The 19,164-nt window shown below is 46.4% G+C and overlaps 1 protein-coding gene across 1 annotated transcript in view; it reads left to right on the top strand.

Moving 5' to 3' along the window:
- The window catches only part of VPS50 (VPS50 subunit of EARP/GARPII complex), a 195,118-nt gene that overhangs the window by 173,700 nt on the left and 2,254 nt on the right, over positions 1–19,164 (top strand). Inside the window, exons 22-27 of the mRNA XM_069729396.1 lie at positions 863–943; positions 2,840–2,988; positions 9,231–9,327; positions 12,651–12,809; positions 14,748–14,869; positions 17,150–17,339. Coding sequence (XP_069585497.1) covers positions 863–943; positions 2,840–2,988; positions 9,231–9,327; positions 12,651–12,809; positions 14,748–14,869; positions 17,150–17,339 — 798 coding nt within the window. The remainder of the gene's footprint in view (positions 1–862; positions 944–2,839; positions 2,989–9,230; positions 9,328–12,650; positions 12,810–14,747; positions 14,870–17,149; positions 17,340–19,164) is intronic.

The raw sequence follows: 19,164 nt of genomic DNA, 5'->3' as shown, positions 1-19,164 counted from the left end.
TTCACTCCTGTGGTCACAAGTGGTACTGCAGCTTCTGGGCTTCCTCCCTCAGGTGTTCTGGTGAGCTCGTTGGCTGCCTTGTTATTTAACTCCACCTGATTCTGTCTTCCTTGCTCCTTGTCAATGTTCCAGTGTTGGATCTGAGCTTTGGATCTTTCCTGTGGCCTGCTGCTCTGCTTAGATAAGTGCTTCTTTGCTTTTGTTGCTATTTTTTCTGTCCAGCTTGTCAATTCGTTTTGCTGGAAGCTCTGAGACGCAAAGGGTGTACCGCCGTGCCGTTAGTTCGGCACGGTGGGTCTTTTTGCCCCCTTTGCGTGGTTTTTTGCTTTAGGGTTTTTTGTAGACTGCAAAGTTCTCTTTGCTATCCTCGCTCTATCTAGAATATCGGGCCTCACTTTGCTGAATCTATTTCATCCCTACGTTTTGTCTTTTCCTCTTGCTAACAGTCATTATATGTGGGGGGCTGCCTTTTCCTTTGGGGTATTTCTCTGAGGCAAGTCAGGCTTGTATTTGTATCTTCAGGCTAGTCAGCTCCTCAGGCTGTGCCGAGTTGCATAGGTAGTGTCAGGCGCAATCCACAGCTGCCTTTAGTTGTGTTTAGGATAGGTTCAGGTATTGCGGTCTACAGAGATTCCACGTCTCAGAGCTCGTTCTATTGTTTTTGGGTTATTATCAGATCACTGTATGTGCTCTGATTACTGGCACACTGTGTTACTGGATTGCCATCATAACAGGGTACCTAGTGAATGCACCTGCAGCTCATGAGAGCTAAAGGACCCCCCCAAAATGAATTGCTCTACCGTATTGAAGTCCTGTTCTCCTCGGTCGATCACATTACTGATATTTTGTCTTTCCTCCGCAGTACGAATCCACTGGACTTGGTCTAAGCAGCAGCCGACTCCGGACCACACTGAACAGGATTCAGGAAAGTCTTATCGATATGGTGAGAGTTGGGTCTAAGCTGTAACGGTTGGATTATCCATGTCCACAGGGCAGGTACAGGATGGGGGCAGAACGGGATCGCAACTGGTGTCTTTGCTGTGGGGATGGGAGGTTTTGCAGATGGGACCAATGGTACCTGTGTCTTAAGAAACCTATAACCTATATATAGCGCTCCAAGACACTAATGCCACAGACATTTCTGCATGGTGCCTCTTGCACGGTGCGGCACCCGTAGACGACTCCTGCACGGTGCAGCACCAGCAGTCCCCTTCTGCACGGTGAGCTGGCCGCGGAGATCTCCTGCACGGTGAGCTGGCAGCGGAGATCTCCTGCGCAGATGCCTCCTGTACAGTGCGCCGCCAGCAGACGCCTCCTGTACGGTGCGCCGCCAGCAGACGCCTCCTGTACAGTGCGCCGCCAGCAGATGCCTCCTGTACAGTGCGCCGCCAGTAGACGCCTCCTGCACAGTGCGCCGCCAGCTGACGCCTCCTGTATGATGTGCTGCCAGAAGACTCCTTGCACGGTGTGTCGCCAGCAGACGCCTCCTGCACGGTGTGCCGCCAGCAGATGCCTCCTGTACAGTGCGCCGCCAGCAGACGCCTCCTGTACGGTGCACAGCCAGCAGATGCCTCTTGCATGATGCGCTGCCAGAAGACTCCTTGCACGGTGTGCCGCCAGCAGATGCCTCCTGTACAGTGCGCTGCCAGCAGACGCCTCCTGCACGGTGCACAGCCAGCAGATGCCTCTTGCATGATGCGCTGCCAGAAGACTCCTTGCACGGTGTGCCGCCAGCAGATGCCTCCTGTACAGTGCGCCGCCAGCAGACGCCTCCTGTACGGTGCACAGCCAGCAGATGCCTCTTGCATGATGCGCTGCCAGAAGACTCCTTGCACGGTGTGCCGCCAGCAGATGCCTCCTGTACAGTGCGCTGCCAGCAGACGCCTCCTGCACGGTGCACAGCCAGCAGATGCCTCTTGCATGATGCGCTGCCAGAAGACTCCTTGCACGGTGTGCCGCCAGCAGATGCCTCCTGCACGGTGAGCCGGCTGCAGACCCCCTCCTGCATTCCCCACAAAATAATACTGTCAGAGCATCTTATTTTTGCATTGTGCGGATCCCCTGTTACATCTACTGAAAATAAATGAAAAAAATTGACAGCCCACTTCTGTTTTTAAGAATGGAAATAATAGCGCTCAGTTGTCAATTTATTCATCAACTTCCAAGCGGAATAACGGAGGAGGACAGCATAATGCAGAAATCTAGGGAAAGGTGATACAAATGTGTAATGTTTAGGGGAATTCACATATTTATTAGATAGGGTATGAAGAGAGTGGACCCATTCCCCACATGTGATGTGCGGGTGTATGGCGTCACCTCAGGGATGGACCCATTGCATAGTAATAGCAGCGGCAACAATCCCAACCATCCCTGTTCTCTGCACGGAGCTCCTCCTGCTGCCATGATCATTCTTGTCATTTCTCGCTGTTCAGACATTACACAGACAGTGGCGTAGCGTGGGTGTACTGAAGGGGCACAGGGGCAATTGCTCTCAGGGGAAAATTCTTAGGGCCATGAGAAAAAAAAAAAAGGCCAAGACCTCAGCTCCCCTACAGCAGGAGGCTTCACAGAAAGATGCTGAGAAGAGCTGCAGCTTCATCTCCCTCTTCCCCATCTGCTAGTTACCATGTCACTATTTGCTGTGCAGAGTAGCTTTCTAAACTATTTAGGGGGGGGGGGGGGGAGGGTGCAAGAAATGGCAGATGACAGATTGCTGGAAGTTGAAGAAGGAATTTCCCTAATGAAATCTAATGTTGCTCGATAGAACCTGAACCTGAATCTGAACCAGAACGCCGTCTAATAAGATGCTTCTAACACACGGTGTAATGTATGATTGTAGGAAGTGGCCAGTGAAAATGTGGGATCTCTAGCGCCAGGAGAAGAAAGAAAGGAGAAGGTCCCAAGTCCACACCTGAGCCACATGGTGGTTCTGACGGAGAGCAACACCCTGTATGGACTCGCCCAGAGAGTCGTCGCTACCGAGTCCCTGTAAGTATATGCCGTAGTTATATAGTATTTTTTATTCTGTCTGTCTGTACATTAAAGCGGATCTGTCACCAGATTTCACACTCCAAGCCTTATACAATTTTAATTAGCACCTTCATACCTGATGTGGCCAGTGTACTTACTATGGAAATTGAGATTTACTTAGTGCCATCCTCTTCCTTCCTGCTGCTGATATGTCTCTGCCCACCTATCCTCACAGCTCCTCAGTCTGTCTGCCCTTCTGCTGCTGATTCTCTACCCACATAATCTGATTGTCATCTCCTCAGTGTAAAAACGCACACAAAATTTCAGCTCACCCTTCTTGAATGGTCTCCATAAGACATAATCAATCCGAGCACGGAAAGGGCTTCTGCCAAAGCTCTCTGGAAACGATGAAAATGAAAAAAGAATCCAGCTCAGGAAATCTCCTCAGTGTCCCTCCTCCCTGCTGTGCTGATAGCTCCTCAGTGTCCCTCCTCCCTGCTGTGCTGATAGCTCCTCAGTGTCCCTCCTCCCTGCTGTGCTGATAGCTCCTCAGTGTCCCTCCTCCCTGCTGTGCTGATAGCTCCTCAGTGTCCCGCCTCCCTGCTGTGCTGATAGCTCCTCAGTGTCCCTCCTCCCTGCTGTGCTGATAGCTCCTCAGTGTCCCTCCTCCCTGCTGTGCTGATAGCTCCTCAGTGTCCCTCCTCCCTGCTGTGCTGATAGCTCCTCAGTGTTCCTCCTCCCTGCTGTGCTGATAGCTCCTCAGTGTTCCTCCTCCCTGTTGCTGAATCTATGTCCACCTAGCTCCTCAGTGCCCATCTGTCCTGCTAGCGAGACACTATTCATCAAGTCTGATTATCAGATCCTCAGTGTCCTTCTTCCCTGCTACTGCTCAAATCTCGCTCTGATTAGTACAAGCTGCAGCTGTCATTTGGGTTGAATGAATGGGGATTGAATATATTTAGACTCATGATCACTCACGCTTAATTATCATGATTATTTTAATATCCATATTACACAGCTATTATCACATTTGCCTTTAAAGCGCTTGGCCAGGAACACAAGCACATGACTACTTTCTTTCATAAACAGCGCCACCCCTGACTATGAGTGGTCTGTGGTATGGCAGATCCGTTCCATTCACTTTACTTGGATTAAATTACAATACCAGTCTCAACCTTTGGTCAAGGGTGGCACTGTTTCTTAGACAATTTCCTTTTTTTTTTGTCTTTTCCTCTCCGCATTTAAGCATTTCAGCAATTTTTTGCATGTAGCCGTATGAGACATTATTCTGTGCGGGAAAAATTGTATAAAAGTATAGTCAAATAAAAAGGCAAAATTGAAAAGAAATAATAAATATATATATATATATATATATATATATATAATTTATTTTTTTTTCGTCTTTCTTTTCAATTTTGCCTTTTTATTTGACTTGAGCATCTGTAGGAGCTCCAGTTACTGAGAAAATGGTCCCCTATAGTGACTCTTTGACTCTTTCCAATGGCAGAGCTAGTCCGTGTGTGCTGGAAGCTTCTTGTCATCACTTTTTTTTTTTTTTTTTTAATTTTGTTTTATTTAGAATTGAGGCTAATAATTATTGTTCCAAATGGGTTGCATTGAGAATCCAGCCCCCTTTGCCTTCTGTAGCCTCTGTATTGACTTTTCCGTTGCTGGTTGCAGAATGAGTTAACTGAGAATCTGTCAGTGAGCTCCTTCTGACCATTCAATAGGAGAGTTGTTTTTGTTTTTTAATTCTCTCAGCTGATTTATGATCACAGTTCAAAGTTAAATGTACAGGGAAATAAAGAGTCTGGAAACCTAAAATTATTTATACAACTCTATTGCAAAAAAAATACAAATACATGAATTTAGGTCAAAAATGTTGTAGAAGGTGAAAAACCCTTTTAATTCTGCCCCATAAATTTAGAATAGAGTGTAATTAATGCACGGAACATTTATAGCGCTTGGTCATGATCAGGTTAAAGGACATTTTAGGATCTTTTTCTCTTTTTATTTGCCTTTTTTATTGGTATATTTATTTATTTTCTTATTGCTTCCCTTGCTCCCTCTCGCTGCACTCCAGATTCCTGGCATCCGGTAAATCTTATTCTTGCGCCAGGATGAGTTGGCTTAATATAGTGAGATTTCAGAACTCGCCAGATGAGCGGATTTCAGTGTCAAAAATATCTCTCTAGTTATCTATTTTGGGTTACAAAAGGTAGAAACGAGCCCCCAATGGTGCCATTGTTCATTAGCTGTAACATGTGGCGACTAGAATGTTTTAGATCAAGATGTAAATAACTTTATATTAATTTCTTTGTAACTTTTTTTTTTTCACATATTTTACTTACAACTTTTATCTATTTTTTTGCATAAGAAATAAACAAGTACAAAAGTTATTAGGAATTTCCTGGAGTGTCTTAATGAACCATGCATGGGTGAGACCCCTCCCCCCCCCCCCTCCAGAGACTCAGCGGTGTATCTGTGCATACAGCTCCGCCTAGGACCGCAGATCAAACAGCCAATCCTAGTGAAGGTGGCGGAACAACAATTAAAGGTCCATGGATTTCTAAAAAGTATTGCAGCCCCTTAGTCATGGCCAAGAACATTGTTGGGTCGGGGGATTCTCCACGCAGTGCCATCTGTTGATGCGTACCCTCTTATGATGTACCTCATACTGGCCAGATGGGGCCCAAATAGCGCTCAGGTTGTCACAATGACTCCGCTTGGTACACAAAGACAAATCTAAGGAATGAAGCAATGTTCCTTAGAACTGTCTTATTATAGGTGCACGCACCAAACATGAGACTGGGGTTACACGTCTCCGCTGCCCGGTCAGAGGTATAATATTAATAATAATGATTTTATTTATATAGCACCAACATATTCCGCAGCGCTTTACATTATAGAGAGGACTTGTACAGACAATAGACATTACAGAATAACAATAGTCACAGATCAAAATAGATACCAAGAGGAATGAGGACCCTGCTGCTGGCAAGCTTACTATCTATAGGAAAAGGGGAGACACGAGAGGTGGATGGTGACAATTGCTTTCGTTATTCGAACCGGCCATAGTGTAAGGCTCGGGTGTTCACGTAAAGCTGCATGAACCAGTTATCAGCCTAAGTATGTAGCAGTACAGACACAGAGGGCTATTAACTGCATAAAGTGAATGAGAACATGATGCGAGGAACCCGATTATGGTTTACGGTTTTTTAAGTTAGGTTAATGTGTTGAGGCGGTAGGCCAGTCTGAACAAATGAGTTTTTAGGGCACGCTTAAAGCTGTGGGGATTGGGGATTAATCGTATTAACCTGGGTAGTGCATTCCTAAGAATTGGCGCAGCACGTGTAATGTCTTGGAGACGGGAGTGGGAGGTTCTGATTATTGAGGATGCTAACCTGTGGTCATTAGCGGAGCGGAGGGCACGGGTAGGGTGGTAGACTGAGACCAGAGAGGAGATGTAGGGTGGTGCTGAGCCATGGAGTGCTTTGTGGATGAGGGTAGTAGTTTTGTACTGGATTCTTGAGTGGATGGGTAACCAGTGTAATGACTGGCACAAGGTAGAGGCATCAGTGTAACGGTGTCCTTGAGGCCGATGGAGCGGAGTATAGTGAGGAGGAGCTGATGATCCACAGTGTCGAATGCTGCAGAAAGATCCAAGAGAATTAGCATGGAGTAGTGACCATTAGATTTAGCTGTTAGTAAATAGGTGCCCATTTCTTTACGGGCAAGTAACCCGATATTTACCCTGGTTACCAGTGAACACATCGCTGGATCGGTGTCACACACGCCGATCCAATGATGACAGCGGGTGATCAGCGACCAAAAAAAAGGTCCTGATCATTCCCCACGACCAACGATCTCCCAGCAGGGGCCTGATCGTTGGTCGCTGTCACACATAACGAGATCGTTAGCGGGATCGTTGCTACGTCACAAAAAGCGTGACGTTGCAACGACATCGTTAACGAAATCGTTATGTGTGAAGGTACCTTTAGTAATGAAAACTTGTCAGCCTGACACCCTCATTCCTAAGCCAATAAGTAAACACAAACACACACATTGTCACCAGCCTATGTAGGAGTGTTAACAGAAGGAAGGTACATGGGCTGTTACCAAACCACAACTATTAATTTTAAAGAAAAAAAATATTGCGTGGGCTCCCGCGTAATTTTAATAATCAGCAGAGAGAAATTCAATGGCTGAGGGTTGATGTTAATATTCTTGGATGGAGCCAATAGCCATAAAGGTTCCCAGGCTATTAATATCAGCTCACAGCTGTTTGCTTAGCCGTTACTGGCTAGTTTACAGGGGGACCCCAGAAAAAAATTGATATAGGGCCCCCCTATAAAATCTAACCAGCAAAGGCTAGGCAGACAGCTGCGGGCTGATATTAATAGCCTAGGAACGGGCCATGGATGTTGTCCTCTCACAAACTAAAAACATCAGCTCTCAGCCACCCCAGAAAAGGCGCATCTATAAGGTACCTCGCTTTTCCCACTTGCCCTGTAGCGGTGACAAGTAGGCTTTATATTTGTGGGGTTGATGTCGCCTTTGTATTGTCAGGTGACATCAAGCCCACAGGTTAGTAATGAAGAGGCGTCTATAAGACACCTATCCATTAGTAACCCCATAGTGATATTGTATAAAAACAGACACCCAGTCCTTTTTTTTTTTAAATAACTACACAGACTTCTTTAACGAATCTTAATTAAATCATACTCACCGAACGCCTAATCCACCAAAGCCAATGTCTCCTGGAACAAAAATAAAATAATAATAAACCACAATATTCCTTACCTGTCTGCAGAGAAGATAATCCATAATGTCCCACGATGATCCTGATCACTTTGAGAGCAGTTACTGATGTGACTTCTCTTAAAGACAGCCAGCGATTCACTGACAGTAGGTAATTGCTCATGCAGTGTATAGCACTGAGCTGCCGCTGCGAGAAAGTTCTCACGCATCTGTACCGTAAGTGAGAGCATCAGAGCTGATCAGCTCTCTTGCTCTCCCTCACTCGCTCTCCCTCTCTCTCTCCCTCTCTCTCTCTCCCTCCCTCTCTCGCCCTCCCTCTCTCGCCCTCCCTCTCTCGCCCTCCCTCTCTCGCCCTCCCTCTCTCGCCCTCCCTCTCTCGCCCGCCCTCTCTCGCCCGCCCTCTCTCGCCCGCCCTCTCTCACCCGCCCTCTCTCGCCCGCCCTCTCTCACCCTCTCTCTATCCCTCTCTTTCCCGCCCTCCCTCTCTCGCCCTCCCTCTCTCGCCCGCCCTCTCTCACCCTCTCTCTCTCTCCCTCTCTTTCCCGCCCTCCCTCTCTCGCCCTCCCTCTCTCGCCCTCCCTCTCTCGCCCGCCCTCTCTCGCCCGCCCTCTCTCACCCTCTCTCACCCTCTCTCTATCCCTCTCTTTCCCGCCCTCCCTCTCTCGCCCTCCCTCTCTCGCCCGCCCTCTCTCACCCTCTCTCTCTCCCTCTCTTTCCCGCCCTCCCTCTCTCGCCCTCCCTCTCTCGCCCGCCCTCTCTCACCCTCTCTCTCTTGCCCTCTCTCTCTCCCTCTCTTTCCCGACCTCTCTTTCCCGCCCTCCCTCTCTCACCCTCCCTTTCCCGGCCTCCCTTTCCCGCCCTCTCTTTCTCTCCCTTCCTTTCCTGCTCGTGTATGTTTCCTTGCACAGGTTTCCGTTATCATTCATCGTGCAGCGATGTGTAAATGGTTTCTGCCCCATCACTATTGGCCCCTGGTCCTATTTGAGGGCCCTAGTTCTGCAAGGCTTCGTTGTTAAATTCCGCCACCTTGTGCTTCTTATTATTTTTCTCTTTGTTCTTTTTTTGTCTACCGTAGTCTAATGAGACAAAACATATATACCGTGGCTTAAACTCCTTTTTTTGCATGAATCAAGCCCTGGATAATCCTCCCTCGCCACTTATCGGCGTGCTGGTGGCGGCATGGTGCCGTGGGATGGCTGCTCTGATGCCGGCCCGGTAGCGATGTACAGAAAGGAAGAGATTATGATTAACACAGAGAAATCCTTTAGGAAAGGAAAATCCGCTGCAGGCTGCAAGAGAACGGCAACTTGTGAGATTTGTTCCTTGTAAGAAAAAGTGCGAAAGACCAATAAGATGTATCTTTATTTAGGGCACACGGACAGCGGGTGTCAAATGCAATCAATCGTTTTAGTGATTTGATGCCATTGCTTGGTAATAGCCCAATATCCCGCACCCGCAGCCTCCACCTGCCTAAGCGCTAGGACGTTATTTCTTTTCAGGGTTTTCTTGGCTGAACAGTTCGAGTTTCTCCAGAATCATCTCGACTCTGTGATGCCGGCGGCTAAGAAACCTTTCCTGCAGCAGTTTTATTCACAGGTCAGTGCTCTGAGTAACAACCCCAGAAAATATTCTCCCCGCACCCGTCTATAGAATAATCTACACGGCCTGACAGTCAGAGATCGTCCCCATTTAATAATGTCAGACATAGTGTCCTTGTTAACTGTGTCATTAGGAGAGAGCCCACCATACCGTTACAATTAGAGAGTTCCCCTATAATCAGTGACGGTCTGAGAGTCTCTTCATTTACGGTACTTTGTGATTCAAATTGTAGCGCCCCCCCATAAAAAGTTTTGGTCAGAGGGTCTCCTTACTCAGTGTTGGCTAAAGGGTTACCCTAACAACCAAGACCTGGAATGCCAAAAAGGAGTAGATCCACACAGAAGATAAATATAGAATAGCCTTTATTACAGTGAGTGGCAAGCAAGTTATATGTACATAAAAATTACATTAAAAATAATAAAAAAATAAAAACAAGTACGCGATTTTATTTCAGGACAATAAAGAAAAATTGGTTATATAAAAAATATATAGTAATATATGGTAGTCTACAATCCCGGTACTACAGATAGAAAACTTTTCTTTTAGAGGAAAATTTTTTTTTTTTTTTTTTTTTTTTTTATATAAAAACCTCAAAAAATGTGCTCCAAAAAGAAAACAAAAAATACTAAAAATAATAATAAATAACAATAATCTATATAAAAGTGTATAAGTGCAAAATTTGCAAGGCTAAGAGAAAAAGTAGCACAGAAAAAGGACGTGTGTTATATATAGAAGGATACCCTTATTAGAAATTGGACTATATCAAGTCAGAAAAAGGGATCCCAAATATCAGCTCAAAAAGGACGTATTAAAGTGCATAAGTGAAAAAAATAAATACTATATACTGGGCAAAAATAATTCAAATATACTAACCAAAATATGGAAGAAATACCCAATATTGAAAGTGACAGAAAAATATAGTGCAATTTATAAAACTCAATCCTTGTGCCACAGATATCAATATGTAGAGCCACAGAGCATGAAGACACACCACTGCAGCGTATATTATGCCATGATTATGTCTGTGTTATAATATAAAAACAATGAGTGCGGAGCCACTAATGAAGGCAGCACACCGCTGCGCAGTAAACACACCAGACCAGTGCAAGTGCAGAAAAGAAGAAAAAAGGATTGAATCTGTAGACTACCTGCAGGGAGAGACGCCAGGTCCTGACACCGCGCACCCCGACGCGCGTTTCGGAAAATCCTTTCCTTCGTCAAAAAAAAAAAAAAAAAAAAATCTCCTCATTACCCGTGTCAGGCAAAGGTTCTCCCCATAAACAGTTTCAGACATAGTGTCCTCATTATCTGTATCCTCCACATAGTGTCAGGCAGAGAGTCTCCCCATAAACAGTTTAAGGGAAGAAATGTCATCATTAATTGTGTCATTCAGAAAGACCCCTATAAATAGTGTTGATCAGTGAGTGTCCCCATAACCATTGTCTGGGAGTGTCCCCTTAAACACGTCAGTGAGAGAGTGCCCCCATAAACAGATTGGTTAGTAATATCCCTAAAATATGTACCCTGAAACAGTGTCCGTACGATTGTGTCCCTATTATCAGTGTCAGTCCTGCTTCTTCCAGTGTTCATCCACAGAATACCCCATGAACAATGACAGAGAGCGTCACCTTCAGCCAGAGAGTGTTCACAAATGTCCCTATAACCACTGTGAGCCAGATAGTCCAGCCAATAGCGGTGTCGGCTGGAGAGGGTCCTCGTGTGTGATGTCAGTGGGGGAGAGGGTCCTCGTGTGTGATGTCAGTGGGGGAGAGGGTCCTCGTGTGTGATGTCAGTGGGGGAGAGGGTCCTCGTGTGTGATGTCAGTGGGGGTCCTTGTGTACGGTGTCGGACTGCGAGGGTCCTCGTGTACGGTGTCGGACTGCGAGGGTCCTCGTGTACGGTGTCGGACGGAGAGGGTCCTGGTGTACGGTGTCGGCCGGAGAGGGTCCTCGTGTATGGTGTCGGCCAGAGAGGGTCCTCGTGTACGGTGTCGGTCAGAGAGGGTCCTCGTGTACGGTGGCGGCCAGAGAGGGTCCTCGTGTACGGTGTCGGTCAGAGAGGGTCCTCGTGTACGGTGTCGGTCAGAGAGGGTCCTCGTGTACGGTGGCGGCCAGAGAGGGTCCTCGTGTATGGTGTCGGCCAGAGAGGGTCCTCGTGTACGGTGTCGGTCAGAGAGGGTCCTCGTGTACAGTGTCGGCCAGAGAGGGTCCTCGTGTACGGTGTCGGCCGGAGAGGGTCTTTGTGTACGGTGTCGGACTGCGAGGGTCCTCGTGTACGGTGTCGGACTGCGAGGGTCCTCGTGTACGGTGTCGGACTGCGAGGGTCCTCGTGTACGGTGTCGGACTGCGAGGGTCCTCGTGTACGGTGTCGGACTGCGAGGGTCCTCGTGTACGGTGTCGACCGGAGAGGGTCCTCGTGTACGGTGTCGGTCAGAGAGGGTCCTCGTGTACGGTGTCGGCCAGAGAGGGTCCTCCTGTACGGTGTCTGCCAGAGAGAGGGTCCTTGTGGATGATGTCGCCTGGAGAGGGTCCTCGTGTATGGTTTCTGCTGGAGAGGGTCCTCGTGAATGGTATCTGCCTTAGAGGGTACTCGTGTATGGTGTCGGCTGGAGAGGGTCCTATAGTATGGTATCTGCCGGAGAGGGTCCTTGTGTATGGTGTTAGCCGGAGAGGGTCCTCTAGTATGGTGTCGGCCGGAGAGGGTCCTCGTGTATGGTGTCGGCCGGAGAGGGTCCTCGTGTATGGTGTCGGCCGGAGAGGGTCCTCGTGTATGGTGTCGGCCGGAGAGGGTCCTCGTGTATGGTGTCGGCCGGAGAGGGTCCTCGTGTATGGTGTCGGCCGGAGAGGGTCCTCGTGTATGGTGTTGGCTGGAGAGGGTCCTCGTGTCTTTTGTTGGCCGGAGTGTATCGTTGTCCATGTCGGACAGATTGTCTCCAGGTATCCTTATAAACCAAGTGGAAATAGTTCACCCTTAAGCCGGGTCGTAGAACATAATATCCCCATAGACTATGAGATTCTTCATAAACAGGGTCAGTAAGAGAGTGCTCATATAAAGCGAGGACCCCTACTAATAGTTTCGTACAGAATCCCCCTATTAACATATAGCAAAGTTGAGAAGAGAGTCCATTCATAACCCGTCTCAGACGGAACGTGACCCCATAAACTGTGAATAAGAGTCCTCCAATAAACCATCTTAGTTAGGGTGGTCCCATAAACATTTTCTGATACAGCTCTGATCAACACTTGCCCCAGTCCTGGGTATTGGGGTACTGTTATTGTCCCCCTGTATAACGTTCCCTTCTTTTTGTTTTTTTTATTTAGACCGTGTCCACCGCCAGTGAACTCCGCAAGCCGATATACTGGATCGTAGCCGCGAAGGCCATAGATTACGAGCAGCTGCTGCTGCTGATGGCCAACGTGAAATGGGACGTGAAGGAAATCATGTCCCAGCACAACGTGTACGTCGATGCCTTACTGAAGGTACGCGGTGCTGTGTCCGCAGGGTCACTGCCGTCAATAGCGGCCTGTAGGGTGCGTTACCAGCCATGTCCTGCTGCACTGTGGAGGCGCCAGACCACCGACCTCCTCCTAGGACCACATGGGTCATTATTCCGCTCCTCATCCAGTAACTATATGGCCGTGGCTCTCTGCGTTCCTGACCACTCTCACCATGACTGTCATTCTCTCTGCCAAATTTGGCCAATTTTTTTAATTATTTTAGTGGTAAATAATTTTTTTATCTGAAATCCCCTCCCCCCCCCCCAAAAAAAAGAAAAAAATTGTCACCATTTTCTGAAATCCATAACTTTATTTTTCTGTCCATGGAGCTCATTGAGGGCTTGTTTTTTTCACAAGGTGACAATTTTATTGACACCATTTTCACTTTTTATTGTGTTTTTTAAGTAACTTTTCTTTTTATTATTTTCATGGGAAGAAGGGTGATTTTTATCTAATATTTTTTACTTTTTATATATAGTTTACAACATTTTTTTTTTAATTTTTACTTTACTATTTAGTCTCTTTAGGGGACTTGAACCTGCCATCATTCGACTGCTTACACTGTATACTGCAGTAGTGCTGGATCCCGCACTTCTCCTATGGAGTTCAGCCTGTATTTGAGCTTCATTGCAGGAACAAGATGGCAGCGACGGAGGCATTCGGTATCTTGCCGTACGGGTCCATTTAAATGCCGGTGTCAGAGGATTGACAGCAGCTTTTAAGTGGTTAAAATACAGCGTCTGCCTCATATGAAGCACGGTCGGCTCCTAAGCTTCATAGATTCCTAATCGATGTGTGGGGAAAATATACATCGTAGATCATTAAGGGGTTAAAGACGATATGTCACTTGCTATAAATATGTAGCGTTTCTACCTGGTGTAAATGCCGCTGTTCTCCTGAATCCGGCGATGTGTTTCTTTAGTTCCTGCGCCTCTCTGTTCCTGAAATATGGCCTTCTCTTCCCTGTATATAAATCTAAGCAAGGGGGTGTGTATTCTTGAGGGCCACACCCAGTTGGCTAACAAGACAAAATTTATATACAGAGTATGTTGGGCCATATCTCTGGAACGGAGAGGCGCAGTAACAAAAGAGAAATATCTCCGGATTCAGGAGAACAGCGGCATTTACACCAGGTACAAAAAGTACTTATTTATGGCAAGCGACGGGTCCCCTTTAAGCAGTAATATTGAGCCAGCCTCTTAAAAGGGATTGCCCAGGATGTAAAAAAACACAAATATCAACAAGAGGTAATGCTATGAAATAAAAAAAAATTAAAAATAAAAAAAAACAATGCTCACCTCTTCAGTCCTTTAGTGCTTCCTGTCCGTCTCTGTTGACCTTGCTGTCGTGATCCCATGCTGTATATTCACGTCGACGCTGCAGCCAATCTCTTGCATCGTCTGTGAGGCCTGTGATTGGCTGCAGCTGTTACATAGATGTATAGCACACGATCGCTGGTCAGTTGTCCGATGCTTCCCATTAATCTCTGTTGACTTTTCTGTAGTGATCACATGCCGTGCCTCCATATTACCGCTGCTGCCAATCACTGGCCTCCTTCTGATATGATGACTGAGACCAGTGATTGGCTGCAGTTGTCAGCACATGATCACCTGGTGGTGGCGCTAAAACTCGGTTTACTTTTCTTTTGGAAATCAGAGCCTGCTAAGATGGTTTTGAACTTGGGATCCCCTGTAAAAAGTCCAATGTCTTAATAGGCTATACTTAAAGGGGAAGATGCGGCAATCCCTTTAACATGGCAGTAACTCCTATTGATGTCTGATAGCCATATTGTACATGGACCCCTCCCTGGGACTCGGCACAGTACATAACGCCGCTGTTACAATATCCAGAGTGCTATATCACGCCGTAGAGCTCCTTGTGATGTCCTTTGGCTAAAATTCTGACTTTGTTCTTTTGCAGGAATTTGAGCAGTTTAATAAGAAGTTGTCAGATCTCTCGAAACACGTCCGAATCCCGCTCCCCGTCTCCAACATCCTATGGGAACACTGCATCCGTCTCGCCAACAGGACGCTGGTGGAGGGGTAAATGTCATTACTAGAAATGCTTGCACAGGTTGCTGACTGCAGAATGAGTGCACTGAGAAGCCATCAGTGAGCTCCTCCTATTGGGTGAATTTCTCTTTTATCTGTTTTTTCTCTGAGCTCCTCTCTGCTGATTTATGACCACAGATCACATCAAAGTTGAATGTTCAGAGACACAAAGAGCCTGTATAATCAAAAGGTGCAACATTAATTGAAGTTGAATGAGAAATTTAAAAATCTGTCTGTGCTGAGCTCCCCCTAGTGGTAGAAAGAAAATAGCAATTGAGCTTTTTGGCATTTTAGAGTCTTTTTATATAAGATAAGTTGACCATATCTAGTTAGATAAAGTGAAACAATGAGTATAGTTTATTTCCATTTTTCTTTATAGTCACTGGCATTGTCTTAGTGTGCACTCTGCTGTATCTGATTTTCATGGCCTTAGTGACTTGGGGTAAATGTACAATACTTATCTAGCTCCCAGCTTCGTACATTCATGGCATTATGATGGTGGTGGTGGCACAGTATTTGTTCTGCCCAATCATCTGCGGCGACATTCTGTCAGTGATGGGATCAGAGAAAACTCTGATCTTGGCCGTTTAACCTTTATAAAGTCACGATTCTTGGTGATCATTGATGCCTGCATTTTGCCCCGTACATTGCAGTTCTGGCTGTTGTAGGAACAGTTTTCAGCTAATCAACGGGGATCTCGGATGTCAGACCCTCACCAATCGTGTACTAATGACCCATCCAAAGAGGCTGTCAGATGACCTTTCTGGTGAGAGTCCTGAGCGCCAGACCCCGCCAATCTCACATTGACGACCTATCCGGTGAGACCTCACCAAACTCATACTGATGTCCTATCCAGTGAGGGTCCCGAGTGTCAGATCTCCACCAATATGATACTGATGTCCTATCCAGTGAGGGTCCCGGGTGTCAGACCCCCACCAATCTCATATGGAGGTCTTATCCAGTGAGGGTCCCGGGTGTCAGACCCCCACCAATCTCATATGGAGGTCTTATCCAGTGAGGGTCCCGAGTGTCAGACCATCACCAATCACATACTCATGTCCTATCTGATGAGGGTCCTGAGTGTCAGACCCCCATTGTTCCCATATTGAGGTCGTATTCAGTGAGGGTCCCAGGTGTCAGACCCCCACCAATCTGAGACCGATGTCCTATCTGGTGAGGGTCCCGGGTGTCAGACCCCCACCAATCTCATATGGAGGTCTTATCCAGTGAGGGTCCCAGGTGTCAGACCCCCACCAATCTCAGGACTTGAGTGCGAGCCCTGGCTCTCCCATGTTAATCCATGTTACACACGGGCTCTACAGCATAGATAACAAAAAATGCACATTTGGCTTTAAAAAAAGAAAAACCTTTAATAAATGAAATGATAACTATTATATGCCAAAAAGAAAAATTACAGCTTGAAAGACATAACTCTATGGATGAATAGAGTAGTTGTGTCTCCTGGCATGCGGTGAGGCAAAAATCCAGAAATATGCTGTGACCTGAAGGTTAAAAACAAATCCTGTCCATAAGGGGTGACTGAGTGATTGGGGTAGATTGTGTTCTGTGCCCTTCATCCATTACAATCGGCTGCAGTATAGAAGGAAGTCGCTTCTTGTAGCCTGTACTGCGGAGTGAGGACATGTCCGTGCTGTACGCCCGGGTGTGCACGCTACATAGGGGTCTTTTTTTGTTTTGCATATATAAGGCCAATAATATTTGGAAGTGACCGTCGTCCCTGGGACTGATAAGTGACTATCCATTTGTCACATATGGTCATTTTATCTGGCGCCCTCCATTTGTCTCCCGCTGCTCAGATCAATGCTACGTTCCTCCTGCTTCCATTGGAAGTCTAAACCACGCCATGGAGAGGCAAAGTCAGCAATACCTTGGCGGCCACCTTGGAACCTAGAGGAACAGGATGTCAATTTGAGCAATGGAGGCAGCGGGAGGCACATGGAGGTCGTCAGGTGGGGTGACAGGAGGGCCTGCATTAGTAGAAGGTGAGGGTCTCCTGCCGGTGACCTTAAGTCTGTAGAGGGTGCATTTATAGCAATGGCGGGCCGTTCTTGACCCTTAGCGGGCACTGTGCAGAGTTACAGGGGTGACCAGGTCACGGCACTTGTCGCACTTGACGGCTCCGTGACAACATCTGGAGAGATAAATAATCGGTAAGTAATGCTCTTTTTCCTGAAAGGAGAAACAATCAGCAAGCAGCCGCCTTAAGGTGTGTAATCCGGCTGCTTGGCCTAATCTGCTCTTTCTCACTAGTTATGCCAATGTGAAGAAGTGCAGCAACGAGGGCCGGGCTCTGATGCAGCTCGATTTTCAGCAATTCCTGATGAAACTGGAGAAGCTGACTGACATCCGGCCGATTCCAGATAAGGAGTTCGTAGAGACCTACATCAAAGCCTATTACCTGACGGAGAATGACATGGAGCGCTGGATCAAGGAGCACAGGGTGAGCGTTCCCATCCCCACAATGGGCCGTGCACCTTGGTTTTGAGTGAAAGTCTTCATTTTGTAAGACCTCTTAATAGAGGTGGTTCCGATCTTCAGGATCCTCCTCTCTTGGCCAAAGTGGCTACACCGAGTGTCTTTCTCTCTGGAGGACCCATCCGGTGTAATACTTAGTTTCTCCTGTGGTGGTGCTGCAGAGAATTCCAACTCTTACTAACAGGTTTACCCACAGATCACAGTTGATCACTTGACACTCAGATATCGGCTTATTATAAAGAAACCCTTCTAACAAGTAGTGGTTGTCCACAGTGGAGTACTTCTTTTGTTGTACTGTATGATTTGCCCCACTAGTGGCGGAAGTCCACTCATCATACGGGACTGATCCCAATTAGTGACCAGATCAATTCTCAATACAAGGCCATCTCCGTCAGTCCACAGCCGTACTGATCAGTCATCGTCATTCTTGATGTAGTGGTATTTCATGGTAGTAACTTGTGGTGGGCCATCGGAGGGAATATGCTCTTCGTTTTATGTCGTAGTGTTGTCTGCTCTGGGCAATATCTTAATCTATAAGAGTCCCCAAAATATAAGCTAATTTAAAGAGTGTCCCCCTCCTACAGATCAACTTTAATTAATGGAAGAACCTGGTAGAAATTGTTCAATTCCATTGCAGCGCCACCACTGGTGACATAGAGTATTACACAATTGTCTTTGAAGTGATTCACTTTCTGTGCATTACGAGGATATTGTCAAGTCCTATAGGGCGAATGACCGACTCTGGGACCCCTCTATTAACTTACAATTTCCCAATAGGTTGGAAGAAAATGAGATTTTGAATGCAACCTCCACACGCTTCCCCCTCCAAAAAAAGCATGGAAATACACCTTTGTCTTTATCTTATTTTTTACATTAACAGTTACGTAATTTATATACCCTTATGGCTCTGTGAGAGTGCCTCTTTATTTGCAACATTTGGAGAGAAAATTGGTCATTATGAAATGCTAATTTTCCTATAAGAGAAAATAATTAGCATGTAGCCACCTTAAGGATTCTCCAAGAATGTAATAAAATGGCCGCCATCACATAATTTAAACTGCAGCCTGTCCTAGTCATGGGTCAGGACAGGTTGCAGTCTGAAATAACACAGGTCGGGAGACCGGTGTCTCAACTGACAGGGGAGTTGTTTTGGAAGTACTCATACTGGAGCTGTCGGAGAAGGCCTGTGACTGAAAAAGAAATAAATCTTCTCCTAGACTGACTGAGCACAGAGGGCTGATGCTGCAGAAAAAAATTCTTTGTGCAGTCACTCGAGGAGTAGATTTTTCTTCTCTTGTCGCTGCCCCTTTTCGGGAAAGTCCGTTATATGTGCTTATAAAAAAAAAAGCTCCTCTGTCAGTTGAGACACAGGTCTCAGGGAGCAGTGTTTCTTCAGACTGCAGCCACCCTGACACATGACCAGTATAGGCTGCTGTTTGAATTATGTGACTGGGCAATTTTATTACATTCTTAAAGAAACCCTGTAAGTAGTCAGACAGCTGCCACTTTAATGAAATCATATGATTTGAAATGTGAAAACGCAAAAATTTGCTATTAAAACTTCAAAACATGTTAACGGTTTGAGGGTCTATGAGTGAAACATGCTACAACCTGACAAATGCAAGACCTACGGCCCAATGGATTTAAACAAAAAAAAACAAACTACAAACAAAAGACAATTTAGCAAAAAACGTACAAAAAAAGTAAACACACTGTATGGAATGTAATATTGTAATATTTCCCTATTGACTTAAGGCAAAAAGGTGCCAAGAAAATTCTGTTTAAAAAAA

This window comes from Ranitomeya imitator, chromosome 6 (assembly GCF_032444005.1).
Source record: "Ranitomeya imitator isolate aRanImi1 chromosome 6, aRanImi1.pri, whole genome shotgun sequence".
NCBI classification, from domain to species: domain Eukaryota; kingdom Metazoa; phylum Chordata; class Amphibia; order Anura; family Dendrobatidae; genus Ranitomeya; species Ranitomeya imitator.
This window is presented reverse-complemented; position numbering and strand designations above follow the sequence as displayed.